Genomic DNA, 17,994 nt, shown 5'->3' on the forward strand with positions numbered 1-17,994 from the left:
TCTTGGTACCAAGGAGAGAGAGTGCTGATCTCCACTGGCACTCAACTCTGAGTACAGAGAAGAGCAGGCACACTTCATACAGTTAATGCATCACATGACACTTCCTGCAACATCCTCCCAACACAGGCTGCAAGCAAAGATAAGATCTAATACTAACAACTGCTTCTATTCAGGGCCCCTGACTCATAGGAAGCAAGCAGAACAAACTAGGGCCTGGTGCCAGATGAATCCAGGCCAGAGGCTACCACACCCATGTTGCACATTCTGTGGTTCAAGCAATCCCAACTGAACGGAACAGTTTAGCCAGAGGAGCTAAATTTCTACCAGGCCACAACGTAAGTCAGTACAATTCTTATGTCAGGTATCCTATCAGATCAATTTTTTGGCAAATACTTCCAGAGGCTTCTTAAAGTCCATCACCATCTCCTTTGACTTACTGATGTTGAGCTGCAGATGATTCAGCTTACACTATTTGACAAAGTCCTCCACCAGGGCCCTGTATTCATCCCCCTTTGCTCCCTTTACACACCCAACTATTGCTGAGTCATAACAGAATTTCTGTAGATGACATGACTCACTGTTGTATCTCAAGTCCAAGTTATACAGGGTAAACAGAAAGGGAGCCAATATAGTCCCCCGTAGGGCCCCAGTGCTGCTTATAGCCATGTCTGACACAGCTCTGACGCCACACAAACTGTGGTCTGCAATGTCAACCTGCATTGAACAAAGCTTCTTCCCCAGCAGTGAGGACTGCATGGTATTCAAGCCACTTGAGAAATACAAAAAAAACATGATTCTCACAGTGCTACCCTGCTTATCCAAATGGGAGTAGGCTCTGTTCAGCAGGTAGATGACAGAGGTACGGACAGCTTAAACAGAGCCCTGGTAAAGGGATACAGGGTTTTTTTATAGGATATGACGGATAAGCAGGAATCGGGTACTAGGATGGCCAAAGATGGAAGGATGTGTAGGTTAGGGGATGTGTATGTGTGTGTGATTGGGTGAAGGGATTTAGAATGTAAGTCTGTTGCACACTCCAGAGCAGAAGGTGGTGGTAACCTGGGTGCCAACCACCATAAAACAAGACAGAGAGAGAGAGAGAGAGAGAGAATAACTCCACACGTTTGCTCAGCACACTCCTTCAGGACCTGGGGGTTCACACCATCCGGTCCCGATGCTTTGTTGTATCTGAGTTTCTCCAGAGCCCTTCTCACCTCCTCAGTAGTGAGGGTGAGTCCACAGTGACCTGGGAGTTGGTGGAAGGTTTGGGGGGGGGGGGGGGGGCGGAGATGAAAATCAGGACAATAGTAGTTAGTATGTGGAAATGTGGGTGGTAGGTGCAGGGAGAGGACGGGGTGTAGATAACGGTAACCTGTGTTGTTCATCCATGTGTTGAACTGGTGAAGGAATGAGGGGAGGCTTGGCACTTGGGGAACATCGGGTGACTTGGTACCTGGGCTGGTGTGCAGAGGGGGTGTGACAAGAGGGCAATGTCAAACCTATTGAAGAATTGGTGCATCTCTACCGTGCATCTGCAGAGGGATGTGAGTATAGATGTGCACAGACCAGCTCTCTTCAGCCTCCTCAGAAAGTAGAGGATTAATGAGCTTTCCAGTGGAGGATGTGTTCTGGGACCATGTGAGATGTGCATTCCCAGGACTCTGAAACTGCTCAAGTTTCTAACAGAGTGTAACCGATATAAAGAGAGTATGAGTTCTCCTCAATAGCCATCCCTTTTGTCTTGTTGACATTGATGAAGAGGTTATTTGCCTGGCACCAGGCCTTGAGCTCTTCCACTTCCTCTCTGTAGGCCATCTCATTGTTGTTGGTGATGAGCCCCACCACTGTCATATCATCAGATTTGAGTCAGGACTGATCTCTGCTGGTCTTCATTCCTCTGCTGTCACCTTTCTCCATCTTCTCAGCTTCTCCAGCCATCAAGTGTTCACTCCCCCCTCCACTTCATCCTACCCCGCTCCATGACCTAGTCTCCACACCCAGATCTTCACTACCCTCCACCTAAAGAAGTTCTGATACATCAGTTTGAAACCACCAGCCCATTATCTATAGTTACTTCCCTTGTTCCAGACCCTGATGAAATCATCCAATATCTTCCCTACCAAAACAGAGTCTTAGACATTTGAATAAGGTCACCCCTCGTTCTTCTAAAGTCTAAGCAATGCAGACACAGACTCTTTAGTCTTTCTTGGCAGGACAGCCTTTTGCTAATCTGGTGTTCCCAAAGCAGAAACCATTGGATGAACCTCAAGATCTATTACACACTACAAAGCGGGTGACCCTGACCTTGACAAGAAACCAAGATACGACCTCAGGAAAGTAATCAGTGATGCCATGAGATAATGCCAGTGTAAAATCAAGTTCCAAAATTATGTCTGTTATGTCAGGGCTTACATGCTAGAACAGACTTCAAAATGAATTTGGGCAGCATTGTGTCAAGAACATACATTCCAGATGAGTTTTACATGTTCTATACACACTTTGAACAGAAGTCACCACCCAACCGACAGACTCCGGAGTACCTGAATCTACAGTCACCATTGTAAACGTAGGATCAGTATTCCGGAGGGGGAACTCACAGAAAGCATCTGACCTGGATGGTGTTCCTGCCCATATCCTGAGATCATGTGCGGATCAGCTGGCAGGGTTACTTGGAGGTATTTTTAACCACTTCCTGTTGCATTTTGATGTTTTCACCCACTTTAGGAAGACCACAGGTACCTAAGCAAAACACAGTACTGTGTCTCTTATCGATCACGGACTGATAGCTCTGACATTATCATCACAAAGTGCTTTGAAGTATTGGTCATGGTTCAATCTAATCTAGTTTTCCAGACAATCTCAACTCATTATGATTTGCCTACCACTGCAACATGTCCATATGTGCACGGTGTGTGCCATCATCCCCTCCCCCCATTCTATACTTAATTCCGGGGCAATTTAACAGTACAGACACCCATGCCAGACTGTTGTTTGTTGTCTACCATTCTGCCTTCAGTACCAGAATTCCAAGCACGCTCATCACCAAACACTCAGATCTGGGAGTCAATGCCTCCCTCAGCAACTGGATCTTTAACTTCCCGACCAACAGAGCACACTCAGAAAGGACAGGAAGCAACACAAACACCACGATTATTCAAAACATTGATTCTTCACAGGGCTGCATGCTTAGCCCCCTACTCTACTCTCTGTACACATTTGGGACTGTCATCTAGTGCCTCTGACATCCACCATTATGAGGTGGTTCGAGAGGTTTGTCATGACACATATTAACTCTAGGCTCCCAGACAACCTCAACCCACTGCAATTCACCTACCACCGTAAATGTTCTCTGGTAACCACCATCTCCCAGGCCCTGTACTCAATCCCTGGAGCATCAGGACAGTAAGAACACCAACTGTAGAGATTGGTTGCCATTACAGGTTTTTTTTCAGTACCATAATTCCAAACAAACGTATCTCCAAACAGAGCTGGTTATCAACACCTCAGTTAGATCAGTGACTTCTTAACCAACAGCTCACAATCAGTAGCGACAGGCAGTAACTTCTGTCACATTATTCTCAAAACCAGAACTGAGGTCCTATCTTGGTTTTTTGTCTGCTTTGTAGTGTGTAATGGATCTCAAGGTTGATCTGGTGGTTTTTAGTTCAGTAGTCCACAGACTGTGTTCACAGCCCCACATTCCACTCCCTGTACACTCATGACTGTGTGGCCATCTACAAGTTTGTAGATGATACCAGCATAGTGAGTTGTATCTCAAATAACAACGATCTGGAGTACAGGAAGGAGATAGAGGGCCCAGTGACCTGGTGTCATGATTACAACCTTTTCCCTCAATGCCAACAGAATGAAAGAGCTGATGACTGACTGGAGAAACAGGAGCAGTGTACAGGTTCCTGTCTACATCAAAGATGCTGATGTTCAGAGATTCAAGTTACCAGGAGTGAACATCACCAGTACCCCTGCTGTAGTCCACCCACATTAGCATCACTTCCAAGAAAGCTCTCAAATGCCTCTAATTCCTCAGGAGGTTGAAGTAGCTCACAGTATCTTCTTGATGCTCACCATTTTTTATCGATGCACCATAGGTAGAAAAGTATCCTATCTGGATTCACCACGGCTTGGTGCGGCATCTACTCTGCCTAAGACACAAGGAACTGCAGAGAGTTGTAGCCACAGCTCAGCACATCACGGAAAACAATCTCCTCTCTGTGACCTTAGTCAACACTTCCTGCTGCCTCGGTAAAACATCCAGCAGAATCAAAGACTCCACCCACCCCGGGCATCCTCTCTTCTCCCTCCTGCCATCAGGCAGATGGTTCAAAAGTTTGAAAGAAGCTACAAGGACAGCTTGTGTGCTGCTGTTTTTAACACTATCGAATGATTACCTGCCGAAATAAAATGGACTCTTATCCTTGCTGTCTACCTTGTTATAACTTCTACCTTATTGCCTCCCTGCAGGGCACTTTCTCTGTAATTGTAACACTTTATTCTGCATTCTACTTTTCTTCTACTTTGCACTGTGAAATGAATTGATTAGTATGAACAGTAATCAATACCATCCTACTGCGCTGCATCAATGGCTTTTGGGATCTCCTGGTGAAGGAAACCATTGGAATAAAACTAGAGAGAAAGAATTTTAACAAAGACAAATGTTATGTTTAAAGTAAGAACTGGAATTCGATTGTAAACAAGATGGGGTAATGGAAACATGATTGGATGAGGATTAACCAATCACTAGAAACGGATGATGGGGTATAAATACCACCAGACTACTCATACCCAGGCATCAACTCTCTTTCAATATTTTTATCGATATAATATAAATTGCATAAATACAAATACAAAATTCACAAGGATACAATACACATTGCATTACATTTAAATCGCAGTAACGTAATCACAGTATCCCATATTCCAAAGCAGTCATGTAGAAAAAAAGATTAAGTTATGAAATGAAATAGAATCGAATAATTTTATTTTATCAAAAAAAATCTACCCCACTTCCAAAATGAGCTGGTTGGTTAAAAAAAAAAGAAAAAAGATACCTTGCCATATAATAACAGTTCAAAGATTATGAAAATAACTCAGAAAGGGTCCCCATAACATTAGAATCAGAAATCGAACAACAAATCTTCTCTAGATCTAGGTATAACATTCGGAGAAGGAAGTCTGAGAATCGGAGCTGGAGTGTGGCGAGAGCCATTTTGATTTTTGCTTCTTATCATTGGAGTTAAGAGAGGCAGGACTGCACAGGCATGTGACTTCGGGCAGTGACACACGGAAGATTTAAAAGGAACACAGCCTTATACAGCGGGTAGCAGACTGAGCCGGGAGCAGAGTGAAGGCTCAAGGGCTTTGGCGGAAACAGGCAAGGCAAAGTAGGTTTGGTTTTCAATTTTTCCTGTTATTTGAGGAAAGCAGGGAAGTATGACTGAGGGCAGCTTGTGGTTCTCAGTGTCGGATGTGGGAGGTCCTGGAGTCTTCTAGCCTCCCGGACATCCACATCTGTGCCAGGTGCGCCGAGATGCAGCTCCTAAGGGACCGTGTTGGGGACCTGGAACTGCAGCTCGATGACCTTCGTCTGGTCAGGGAGAGTGAGTAGTTGATAGAGAGGAGTTACAGGCAGGTGGTCACACTGGGGCCACGGGAGGCAGAAAAGTGGGTCACAGTTAGGAGAGCGTAGGGGAAGTGTCTGGTACTAGAGAGTACACCAGTGGCTGTGCCCCTTGACAATAAGTACTCCTGTTTGAGTACTTTGGGGCGTACAGCCTACCTGGACGAAGCAACAGTGGCCGTGCCTCCGGCACAGAGTCCGGCCTTGTAGCTCAGAAGGGTAGGGAAAGGAAGAGGAGGGCAGTAGTAATAGGGGACTGGATAGTTAGGGGGGTCAGATAGGCGATTCTGTGGACGCAGTCAGGAGACCCGGATGATAATTTGCCTCCCACGGTCTGGGATTTTTCTGATCTCATCCAAGATATCCTGAAGTGGGAGGTTGTGGAGCCAGAGGTCGTGGTACATATAGGTATCAATGACATAGATAGGAAAAGGGAAGAGGTCCTGAAAGGAGAATATAGGGAGTTAGGAAGGGAGTTGAGAAGAAGGACCGCAAAGGTAGTAATCTCGGGATTACTGCCAGTGCCACACGACAGTGAGAGTAGGAATGGAATGAGGTGGAGAATAAATGCGTGGCTGAGGGATTGGAGCAGGGGGCAGGGGTTCAAGTTTTTGGATCATTGGGACCTCTTTTGGCGCAGGTGTGACCTGTACAAAAAGGACAGATTGCACTTGAATCCTAGGGGAACCAATATCCTGGCAGGGAGATTTGCAAAGGCTACTGGGGAGACTTTAAACTGGAATGGTTGAGAGGTGGGAATCAAATTGAAGATAGTAGCAGAGAGGAGGTTAGTTCACAAATGGATAGCTAGTAGACAGTGTGTGAAGGAGGAGATAGAGAACGGGAGTACTCAGACCGAAGAAGTAGGGGAGAAGGAAGAAAAAGATAATAAAGTTGTTTTCACCATTAGGGTTAAACAGAGAGTGGGAGGTGGAGAGTTTCTTAAATGCATCTATTTTAATGCTAGGAGCATTGTAAGAAAGGTGGATGAGCTTAGAGCATGGATTGATACCTGGAAATAGGATGTTGCAGCTGTTAGTGAAACATGGTTGCAGGAGGGGTGTGACTGGCAGCTAAATATTCCTGGATTTCGTTGCTTCAAGTATGATAGAATCGGAGGGGCAAGAGGGGGAGGTGTTGCATTGCTTGTCAGAGAAAATGTTACAGCAGTGCTTTGGCAGGATAGATTAGAGCAGATGTCCCCAAACTTTTTCACTCCTTGGACCGATTTAATATTGACAACATTCTTGCGGACCAGTCGACCGGCGAGGGGGCGGTTCAAGTAGGGTTAAACTCACCTCAACATGTCTTTTACAGTTAGGGTTGCCAACTTTCTCACTCTCAAATAAGGGACAAAAGTAGCAGTCAAATCCCGGGACACTTTACCCCAGGAAAGACTACCATTTCCATGAAGCCTTGCGCAGGCAACTGTGCGCGCATGCGTATACATGCCGATTTTTTTTTCTCCACCAATCAATTTTGCCTTCATCTTCCCAACTATACTGTACATACATTATTTATACCTTATATACGCTGTGTATTTATCATATGATTCCTGCTTTTACTATATGTTAATGTTATTTATTTTCGGTTTTATGTGTTATTTGGTATGATTTGTTAGGTTATTTTTTGGGTCTGGGAACGCTCAAAAATTGTTCCCGTATAAAATAATGGTAATTGCTTCTGCGCTTTCGGCACGAAAGTTTTCATAGGATCTCTCTACCTTAGCGGGGAAAATACGGGATAAGGGTGGTCCCGTATGGGACAAACCAATTTAGCCCAATATACGGGATGTCCCGGCAAATACAGGACAATTGGCAACCCTATGTTCAAGTTCAACAGTGCATGACAGGGAATGAGGAAAGGTGCAGCTGACTCATATCGTTTCCTCACGGCCCGGTAGCACATGCTCTGTGGCTCGGTACTGGTCCACGGCCCGGTGGTTAGGGACCACTGGATTAGAGGAATCGTCTAAGGAGGCTGTTTGGTTGGAATTGAGGAATGGGAAAGGTGTAGTAACGCTTATAGGGGTGTATTATAGACCACCAAATGGGGAGCGAGAATTGGAGGAGCAAATTTGTAAGGAGATAGCAGATATTTGTAGTAAGCACAAGGTTGTGATTGTGGGAGATTTTAATTTTCCACACATAGACTGGGAAACCCATTCTGTAAAAGGGCTGGATGGTTTGGGGTTTGTAAAATTTATGCAAGATAGTTTTTTGCAGCAATACATAGAGGTACCAACTAAAGAAGTGGCAGTGTTGGATCTCCTGTTAGGGAATGAGATAGGGCAGGTGACGGAGGTATGTGCTGGGGAGCGCTTCGGGTCCCATGATCACAATGCCATTAGTTTCAATATAATTATGGAGAAGGATAGGACTGGACCCAGGGTTGAGATTTTTGATTGGAGAAAGGCTAACTTCGAGGAAATGTGAAAGGATTTAGAAGGAGTGGATTGGGACAATTTGTTTTATGGGAAAGATGTAATAGAGAACTGGAGGTCATTTAAAGGTGAAATTCTGAGGGTACAGAAGCTTTATGTTCCTGTTAGGTTGAAAGGAAAGGTTAAAATTTTGAGAGAGTCATGGTTTTCAAGGGATATTGGAAACTTGGTTCGGAAAAAGATAGAGATCTACAATAAATATAGGCAGCTTGGAGTAAATGAGGTGCTCAAAGAATATAAAGAATGTAAAAAAGAATCTTAAGAAAGACATTAAAAATGCTAAAAGAAGATATGAAGTTGCTTTGGCAAGTAAGGTGAAAATAAATCCAAAGGGTCTCTACAGCTATATTAATAGCAAAAGGATAGTGAGGGATAAAATTCCGTCCCTTAGAGAATCAGAGTGGACGACTATGTGCGGAGCCAAAAGAGATGGGGGAGATTTTGAACAATTTCTTTTCTTTGGTATTCACTAAAGAGAAGGATATTGAATTGTGTAAGGTAAGGAAAACAAGTAGGGTAATTATGGAAACTATGATGATTAATGGATAGGAAGTACTGATGTTCTTAAGGAATATGAAAGTGGATTCCACCAAGACGCAATACAAAGCGTCATAGGAAGTCATTCCTGCCTGTGGCTATCAAACTTTACAACCCCTCCCTTGGAGGGTCAGACACCCTGAGCCAATAGACTGGTCCTGGACTTATTTCCTGGCATAATTTACATATTACTATTTAATTATTTATGGTTTTATTACTATTTAATTATTTATGGTGCAACTGTAACAAAAATCAATTTCCCCCGGGATCAATAAAGTATGACTATGACTATAAGTCTCCGGATCCTGACAGGATATTCCCTAGGACCTTGAGGGAAGTTAGTGTGGAAATAGCAGGGGCCCTGGCAGAAATACTTCAAATGTCATTAGAAACGGGGATGGTGCCGGAGGATTGGCGTATTGCTCATGTTATTCCATTGTTTAAAAAGGGTTCTAAGAGTAAACCTAGCAATTATTGGCCTGTGAGTTTGACGAGAGTGGTGGGTAAATTGATGGAAAGTATTCTTAGAGATGGTATATATAATTATCTGGATAGACAGGGTCTGATTAGGAACAGTCAACATGGATTTGTGCGTGGAAAAATCATGTTTGACAAATCTTATTGAATTTTTTGAGGAGGTTATTTGGAAAGTTGACGTGGGTAAAGCGGTGGATGGTGTCTGTATGGACTGCAGTAAGGCCTTTGACGACGTTCCACACGGAAGGTTAGTTAGGAAGGTTCAATCGTTAGGTATTAATATTGAAGTAGTAAGATGGATTCAGCAGTGGCTGGATGGGAGATGCCAGAGAGTAGTGGTGGATAACTGCTTGTCAGATTGGAGGCCGGTGACTATTGGTGTACCTCAGGGATCTGTACTGGGTCCAATGTTGTTTGTCATATATATTAATGATTTGGATGATGGGGTGGTAAATTGGATTTGTAAGTATGCAGATGATACTAAGATAGGTGGAGTTGTGGATAATGAAGTAGGTTTTCAAAGCTTGCAGAGAGATTTAGGTCAGTTAGAAGAGTGGGCTGAAAGATGGCAGATGGAGTTCAATGCTGATAAATGTGAGGTGCTACATTTTGGTAGGAGTGATCAAAATAGAACATACATGGTAAATGGTAGGGCACTGAAGAATGCAGTAGAACAGACGGATCTAGGAATAAGAGTGCATAGTTCCCTGAAGGTGGAATCTCATGTGGAGAGGGTGGTGAAGAAAGCTTTTGGTATGCTGGCCTTTATATATCAGAGCATTGAGTATAGGAGTCAGGATGTAATGTTGAAATTGTACAAGGCATTGGTAAGGCCAAATTTGGAGTATTATGTATAGTTCTGGTCACCGAATTATAGGAAAGATGTCAACAAAATTGAGAGAGTACAGAGAAGAGTTACTAGAATGTTACCTGGGTTTCATCTCCCAAGTTACAGAGAAAGGTTTAACAAGTTGGGTCTTTATTTTTTGGAGCGTAGAAGGTTGAGGGGGGGACTTGATAGAGGTATTTAAAATTATGAGGGGGATAGATAGAGTTGACGTGGATAGGTTTTTTTCCATTGAGAGTGGGGGAGATTCAAACAAGAGGACATGAGTTGAGAGTTAAAGGGCAAAAGTTCTTTACTCAGAGAGTGGTAGCTGTGTGGAATGAGCTTCCAGCAGAAGTGGTTGAGGCAGGTTCGATGTTGTCATTTAAAGTTAAATTGGATAGCTATATGGACAGGAAAAGAATGGATGGTTATGGGTTGAGTGCGGGTCGGTGGGACTAGGTGAGAGTAAGAGATCGGCATGGACTAGAAGGACCGAGATGGCCTGTTTCCATGCTGTAATTGTTAAATGGTTGTATGGTTATAACATCAGATAGCCATTGAGCATGGGTGGGCAGGGCAGCCTCCTTCCACTTGAGCAAGATCGCCCGTCTGACCATAAGAGACATAAAGGCCAATACCCGCAAATTAGATGGCTTCAGTATTATAGCACTATCCTCAATAATACTACCATGGCAGTCAAGTAATTGGGCTTAAAACTAATATTAAAAGTACAGGAAAAGTTTGAAATACCTCTTTCCAAAATTTTTCAAGGTTTTAACATGTCCAAAACATATGAATTAGTGTGGCCACACCATTAGTACATCTATCACAATAAGGGGAAATATCTGCGTAGAAACGAGAGAGCTTGTCTTTAGACATATGAACTCTATGTACCACTTTGAATTGTAATAAAGAATGATGAGCACATAATGAAGAAGAATTAAGCAGTTTTAAAATAATCATCCAGCTCTCTTCAGATATGAAAATCTGTAAATCCCTTTCCCAGTCTCTTTTAATTTTATCTAAAGAAGACTTTTTCAGTCCCAACAGCAGACTGTAAATGTAAGATATTGAACCGTTGTCAAAGGGTTTCAGATTAAAAACTGTATCTATTATATTCTTATCTGGACTTGTAGGGAATGTATGTAATTGAGATCTTAAGAAATTTCTAATCTGTAAGTAATGAAAAAAGTGGGTATTGGAAAGGTTAAATTTCGTTGAAGCTTGTACAAAAGAAGAGAGATTCCCTCCATCAAACAAATCCTGAAATTGTTTAATACCCAATCAATCCCATTCTTTAAAAGATAAGTCAATTATAGATGGTTTAAAAAAAATTTAGAAAAGATGGGACTCGAGAGGAAAAAACTAAATAAACGAAAATGTTTTCTAAACTGTATCCAAATCACCGAAGTACGTTTGTTCACCACATTATCAGTTAGTTTATTTAAAGATAAAGGAAGCAAGGATCCAAGTCAAGAAATAATGGAAAATTTCATAACTGAATTGACTTCCAAAGAGACCCATATAGGACAATTTTCATGGTTAATGTAATATATCCAGAATGTAATATGTTGTATATTAACTGCCAAATAACAAAACCTAAAATTGGGTAAGGCAAAGCCTCCAATCTGTTTTTTTTGAAGTTGAGCTTTAATTATTCGGGTTTTTTTTAATTCTTGCATATATAGGGAGAAAGAATTGAATCCAAAGAGTCAAAAAAAGGTTTAGGAATAAAAACAGGCACAGCTTGAAAAGGGAATATAAATTTAGGTAAGATATTCCCCTGTGTAACCCTTAACACTATCCACAACACCACATAACTTGGTGATACCTGAAAACTTACTAACCCATCCTCTAAATCCTAATCCAAGTACTTTATAGGAATCACAAAAATACATTTGTCCCAGAATAAATCCCTGTGAAATATCAGTTGTTACGGACCTCCAGGCAGAACATGTTCCTTCTACTATCCTTGTCTGCCTTACAAACATTTTGATACTCTGCTCCAAGGCAGAGTATCCCTCAACAGCACAAATACAAGTAACTGACTCCTGGATGCGGGGTAGTGCTGAGCAGCAGATGAGGATGACTGGGGTATATACTGGGGTTCAGAAGAAAATGATGTCATCCCTTACAGCATCAAAAGGTTAGGAGGAATCAGAAACGCACCACATAGAAAATTTACCCTTGAGCCTGACTCAGCCATACTGACTGCAATACAATCTACTACAATACGATGTTCATACTTTGTCACATATCCCGCTAAACCATTCCTATTCAAATGCCTTTGAAATATTGTAGCTGTACCCGCCTCTACTACTTCCACTGACACTATTCCATATATGCACCACACTCTGTGTGGAAAAATTTTCCCCCGTGTGTCCTTTACATTTTTTTTTCCTGTCACCTTCATCTTGTGTCCCACTAATGCTAGACTTCCCTGGCCTTGGGGGTGAGGGGTGGGGGGTGGGTTCTGACCTTATTTAGTCCTTGGACTCCAGTGAGAATAGCCGTCCTAGGCTCTCCTTCTTCACCGCCATGTTCCCACCCCCTGCAAACAGGGCAGCAATGTATCTCCCAGCCTGACTGCCAACTGGACCTGATGTTTGCTTCACTAATGAATTCTCCCAGACCAGACCACATCTCTGAGCATTTTATTTACTACTGCTGCTCCCAGCGTGTGAAGCCCTCTCAGCCTCCTGGAGCATTTCCGTGGGCAAAGAGCAGACAGAGATCATCCTCTTGACAAAGAGTCCTGACGAAGGGTTCCGGTCCGAAACATCGACTGATCGTTTCCACAGTTGCTGCCCGACCTTCTGAGTTCCTCCAGCATGTTGTGAGTGTTGTTTTGACCCTGTTTGGTGGGCCTTGAACTTTCCCGTCCATCAGATGATGAAACCCCGCCTAATGATAAATGATTATCCAATCAGCAGCGACAGCGACGCCTGGTTCTCTGACAAATGATGGACATAGAACAGATCCAACCGCCAGCAGCGAAGTTACTCTACTATTAGTACTAACAAAACAACACACACAAGATGCTGGGGGAACTCAGCTGCTCAGAGGCAACATCTTTTAAAAAAAAGTAAACAGTCGACGTTTCGGGTCGAGACCCTTTTTCGGGAATTCTCGGCCCGAAACGTTGATTGTTCACTGAGTTCTCCCAGCATCTTGTGTGTGTTGTTTTGTTAGTACTAATAGCAGTGTAACTTCGCTGCTGGCGGTTGGATCTTTGTGCGCTGAGTTGCTTTCGATTTGCAGCATCTGCTGATTTTCTCGTGATTGTGTATTATTACTACTACGATCACTGCTACAACCTCTACCCGTCCTCTGAAAAATGATGGACAAGGAGATATTCCAATTAACGCTGTAGGAATTTTGGACTTTTCTTGATTTGCGATACTATTGGTTGGTCGGTCCTGAGTGGCAGGCGAGCGGTCGAACGGAGCTGCAGGTCTGCTGAAGCTTTTCTTCTTCTTGTGGTGGTGGTGGTGGTGGTGGTGGTGGTGGTGGTGGTGGTGGTGGTGGTGGTGGTGGTGGGTGGGGGGGTGCTCTCTGTGCTTCCTGCAACCACTGTTCAATGACATCTGACGGGACAACATCTAGCTCTAACTAAATGAGATATCCCCGAGACGATCTTAATGCCTCGTCAATGCTTGCAATATGACCAATCTGCCATTCGTATGGGTTCCGTCTTCGTGTAGAAGATGGAGGGTGTTGACAGAAGGACGAAGAAGTGCCCTTAATGAAACTTTGTCTGTCTCACTTTCTGCATAGTTGTTACTAAAGGGACACAGTGACACTGAGTTCTATAAAACACTAATGAACATTCTAACTTCAATCCTTTGCAAAGCGCTGTTGTGATCCTCAGCTTTGTGGGACACTTTGTAGACACAGAGAACAAATGGGCCCCTAGTCCTTCGGGAATGGAAATGTTCAGTTTTCCACAACGTTGTGGTGGATTTTCCCTTGACCGAACCTCCACCAGGACAACCCACAGACTTCCCTTTCCCAGCCAATTCAGTGTTTCTGGGCAGTGACCATTCCTTATAAACCTTTAATGCACTATCTCCAACACCGTCATGACCTGAACCGTGTACAGTATCCAAAGTGTGGTCCAAACAAGATTCTTTAAAAAGTCACCCTAATTCCCTTGTTTTCTACTCTCTCCCACCGGACAGGATCTATGGCTCAGTTTGTCTCTCTGTGACCTGGTAGAGGCATGAGAGAGGTGCTGGCCAAAGTTGATTGGAAGGGTGCACTAGCAGCGATGACTGCAGAATTGTAATGGCTGGTGTTTCTGGGGAAAATTCAGAAGGCGCAGAAAAGAAACATGCAAAAAGATGAAGAAGTATCCCAAAGGTTGAGGCTGACCAGGGAAGTCAAGTCAGCACAAGTGCAAGAGACTGGAAGTTGCCACTGGAGACATAATAATGATAAACAAAGAAGTGATGGAGGGGCTTAAGAAGTATTTTGAGTCGGTTTTCTGTGTGCAAGACTTAAGGAGAATGCCAGAAATGCAGAGTGTCAAGGGCATAAGTAAGTGTCAGTTTTATTAATATAGAGAAGGTGCTTGCGAAACTGACAAGAGAGAAAGGGGATAAGTCACCCTCCTGGCTCCAGGGGCCTGGTACTGTGCTTATCATCCAAGGTTACTCTTGGCATGCATCAGCTGCTCCAGAATGGTCAAGTATCCCATTATACACTAGTTTTAACTATTTCTACCACACCTTTGATGCCATGATTAATCAGGAACTGATCAACCTCCACCTTAAAATATCCAATGACCTTGCCTGCACAGTGGTCGGTGGCAATGAGTTCCTCAGATTCACCACCCTTGGGCTAAAGGAAATTTTCTTTAGTGCATCTGGGGGTAAATTATGAGTCCAGATAACAGGAAGCAAGAAGAACTGTTAGACTCGCGCTGAGAGATTATTCACGTCTTTTAAACGATTGATCATATACTGACCATGGGATGCCAAACAAAGTTATGTGAAGTTGCTTGTCTTGCTGTATAAATATGAGCTCGGTATAACCTAAAAATCAGAGTTCTGGTGATGGTGGAGACTGCTGCAGACTCTCCATGATATCATGCTAATAAACTCTTAAAATGAAACTCAAAGTCACTCTGGTGTCCTTAGTTAACGTTTCCATGACAAACGGTTACAGGGAGAAGGCAGGAGAATGAGACTCAGAGTAAAAGTGATGGAACATCAGAGAGGATGATGGGCTGAATGGCCTAATTCTGCTCCTAGAGGTCTCATGGTCTTATTAATCAATGTCGAGGCTGGTGTCCACTGACCACAAGGGATCCTAGTGCGCTTAGAGTGGAGAAGTGTGCATCACCTCCATGCTCTTAATCCTGCAAGGATTAGTGTTGGGCTGCATGCAGCTGATGAAGCCTTTCTGTAATTCCCATTCCAGGGTACCATGCAGGATGAGGCCTGTGATCACCTGTCCCACTCACAGTTTGGGGAATCTGCTACCCAGACCCAGGCTGAAATATTGATGCATCTCCCCGCTTCTGCCCTGACATACTCTGGACTGATCAGTGAAGACACCTAATCTGGTTCAGAAAAGATCCGACCCCAGAAGCAAACTGTGGACATTCATCTTGAACATGGGCTTCTGCTGACATCTAATGCACTGAAAGTATTTATATTCACTACTCAGATCATGTGCCCACCCTACTGATGGATGACAAGACAGTGATGTGACTCCTGTAATGTGTGTTACCCTGTACAGCTTATCACAGGAGGACCCCAAAAATGGATTAGGTAGAACTCTTTCAGGGTGGCAGCTTCCCCTTAGCACTGAAGCTATTTTCTACACAGGAGCAGAGGATTGAGACTGTGAGCTGTCTCAATCCTGCCTTCAGTTGTACCAGAGTCAGATATCACAGATTCTGTTCTGCTGAATGTTCAAAATCGTAACACACTAGCTTTATCTCTGTTCCTTCCCATTCTGATGGTTTTTCCACAGTATTGTAGCTCTGCTGCCCATGTGCAGCCAACTCTGGTGACCATTTGCCTTTCCTTTCTCAAGGTGTCTGGGACAGGTTATGACAGCTAGTATTGATTGGAGAGGGTCCTTTGAACTGTCAAGGGATGGGAGGTTCGTGCAGGACTGGTGAGCTCAGTACCACAGTAGCATTATTGATTACATTATTGCTTTTATGTTCTTAACCTCTTGAAATGAGAAATAATATTGCTTTTGCCTTCTTCAACACAGACTCAACCTGCAAATTAACCCTTAAGGTGTCCTGCACAAGGACTCGAAATCTCTTTGACCTCAGATTTTTGCATTTTCTCTCCATGTAGTGAACAGTCTTCCCTTTCATTTCTTCTGCAAAATTGCATGACCATATACTTCCCGACACTGTGCTCTATCCGCTACTTCTTTGCACGTTCTCCTAATCTGTCTGCGTCCTCCTGTAGCCTCTCTACTTCTTCAAAACTACCTGCCCTTTCACCTATCTTCATAACATCTGCAATCTTTGCAACAAAGCCATCAATTCTATCATACAAATCATTAACATATAACGTAAAAGGAATCAGTCCCAACACAGAGCTCAATGGAACACTACTACTCACTGGCAGCCAACTAGAAAAGGCTCCCTTTATTCCCACTCGTTGCCTCCTGCCAATCAGCCACTGCTTTATCCATGCTAGAATCTTTCCTGTAATTACATGGGCTTGTAGCTTGTTAAGCAAATTCATTTGTGACATCTTGTCAAAGGCCTTCTGAAAATCTAAGTACACAATCTCAACCGATTATCCTTTGTCTATCCTGCTTGTTATTTTGAAAACATACATAGAAAATAGGTGCAGGAGTAGGCCATTCGGCCCTTCGAGCCTGCACCGCCATTTATTATGATCATGGCTGATCATCCAACTCAGAACCCCGCCCCAGCCTTCCCTCCATACCCCCCTGACCCCCGTAGCCACAAGGGCCATATCTAACTCCCTCTTAAATATAGCCAATGAACTGGCCTCAACTGTTTCCTGTGGCAGAGAATTCCACAGATTCACCACTCTCTGTGTGAAGAAGTTTTTCCTAATCTCGGTCCTAAAAGGCTTCCCTTCTGTCCTCAAGCTGTGGCCCCTCGTTCTGGACTTCCCCAACATCGGGAACAATCTTCCTGCATCTAGCCTGTCCAATCCCTTTAGGATCTTATACGTTTCAATCAGATCCCCCCTCAATCTTCTAAATTCCAACGAGTACAAGCCCAGTTCATCCAGTCTTTCTTCATATGAAAGTCCTGCCAGCCCAGGAATCAATCTGGTGAACCTTCTTTGTACTCCCTCTATGGCAAGGATGTCTTTCCTCAGATCAGGGGACCAAAACTGCACACAATACTCCAGGTGTGGTCTCACCAAGGCCTTGTACAACTGCAGTAGTACCTCCCTGCTCCTGTACTCGAATCCTCTCGCTATAAATGCCAGCATACCATTCGCCTTTTTCACCGCCTGCTGTACCTGCATGCCCACTTTCAATGACTGGTGTATAATGACACCCAGGTCTCGTTGCACCTCCCCTTTTCCTAATCGGCCACCATTCAGATAATAATCTGTTTTCCTATTTTTGCCACCAAAGTGGATAACTTCACATTTATCCACATTAAATTGCATCTGCAATGAATTTGCCCACTCACCCAACCTATCCAAGTCACCCTGCATCCTCTTAGCATCCTCCTCACAGCTAACACTGCCACCCAGCTTCGTGTCATCCGCAAACTTGGAGATGCTGCATTTAATTCCCTCATCCAAGTCATTAACATATATTGTAAGCAACTGAGGTCCCAGCACTGAGCCTTGCGGTACCCCACTAGTCACCGCCTGCCATTCTGAAAAGGTCCCGTTTATTCCCACTCTTTGCTTCCTGTCTGCTAACCAACTCTCCACCCACACCAATACCTTACCCGCAATACCGTGTGCTTTAAGTTTGCACACTAATCTCCTATGTGGGACCTTGTCAAAAGCCTTCTGAAAATCCAAATATACCACATCCACTGGTTCTCCCCTATCCACTCTACTAGTTACATCCTCAAAAAATTCTATGAGATTCGTCAGA

General features: G+C 43.7%; 2 protein-coding genes across 15 annotated transcripts in view; one reads left to right on the plus strand and one right to left on the minus strand.

The window, feature by feature from the left end:
- Positions 1-17,994, minus strand: part of LOC140201636 (uncharacterized) — a 121,943-nt gene that overhangs the window by 62,715 nt on the left and 41,234 nt on the right. The gene's annotated exons all lie outside the window — the stretch shown is intronic.
- LOC140201635 (uncharacterized) overlaps positions 12,956-17,994 on the plus strand; it is a 108,152-nt gene continuing 103,113 nt past the window's right edge. The window contains exons 1-2 of the mRNA XM_072266042.1: positions 12,956-13,375; positions 14,103-14,460. Of these exons, the coding sequence (XP_072122143.1) occupies positions 14,355-14,460 (106 nt within the window). The 5' untranslated portion in view covers positions 12,956-13,375; positions 14,103-14,354. The remainder of the gene's footprint in view (positions 13,376-14,102; positions 14,461-17,994) is intronic.

This window comes from Mobula birostris, chromosome 8 (genome assembly GCF_030028105.1).
Source record: "Mobula birostris isolate sMobBir1 chromosome 8, sMobBir1.hap1, whole genome shotgun sequence".
NCBI classification, from domain to species: domain Eukaryota; kingdom Metazoa; phylum Chordata; class Chondrichthyes; order Myliobatiformes; family Myliobatidae; genus Mobula; species Mobula birostris.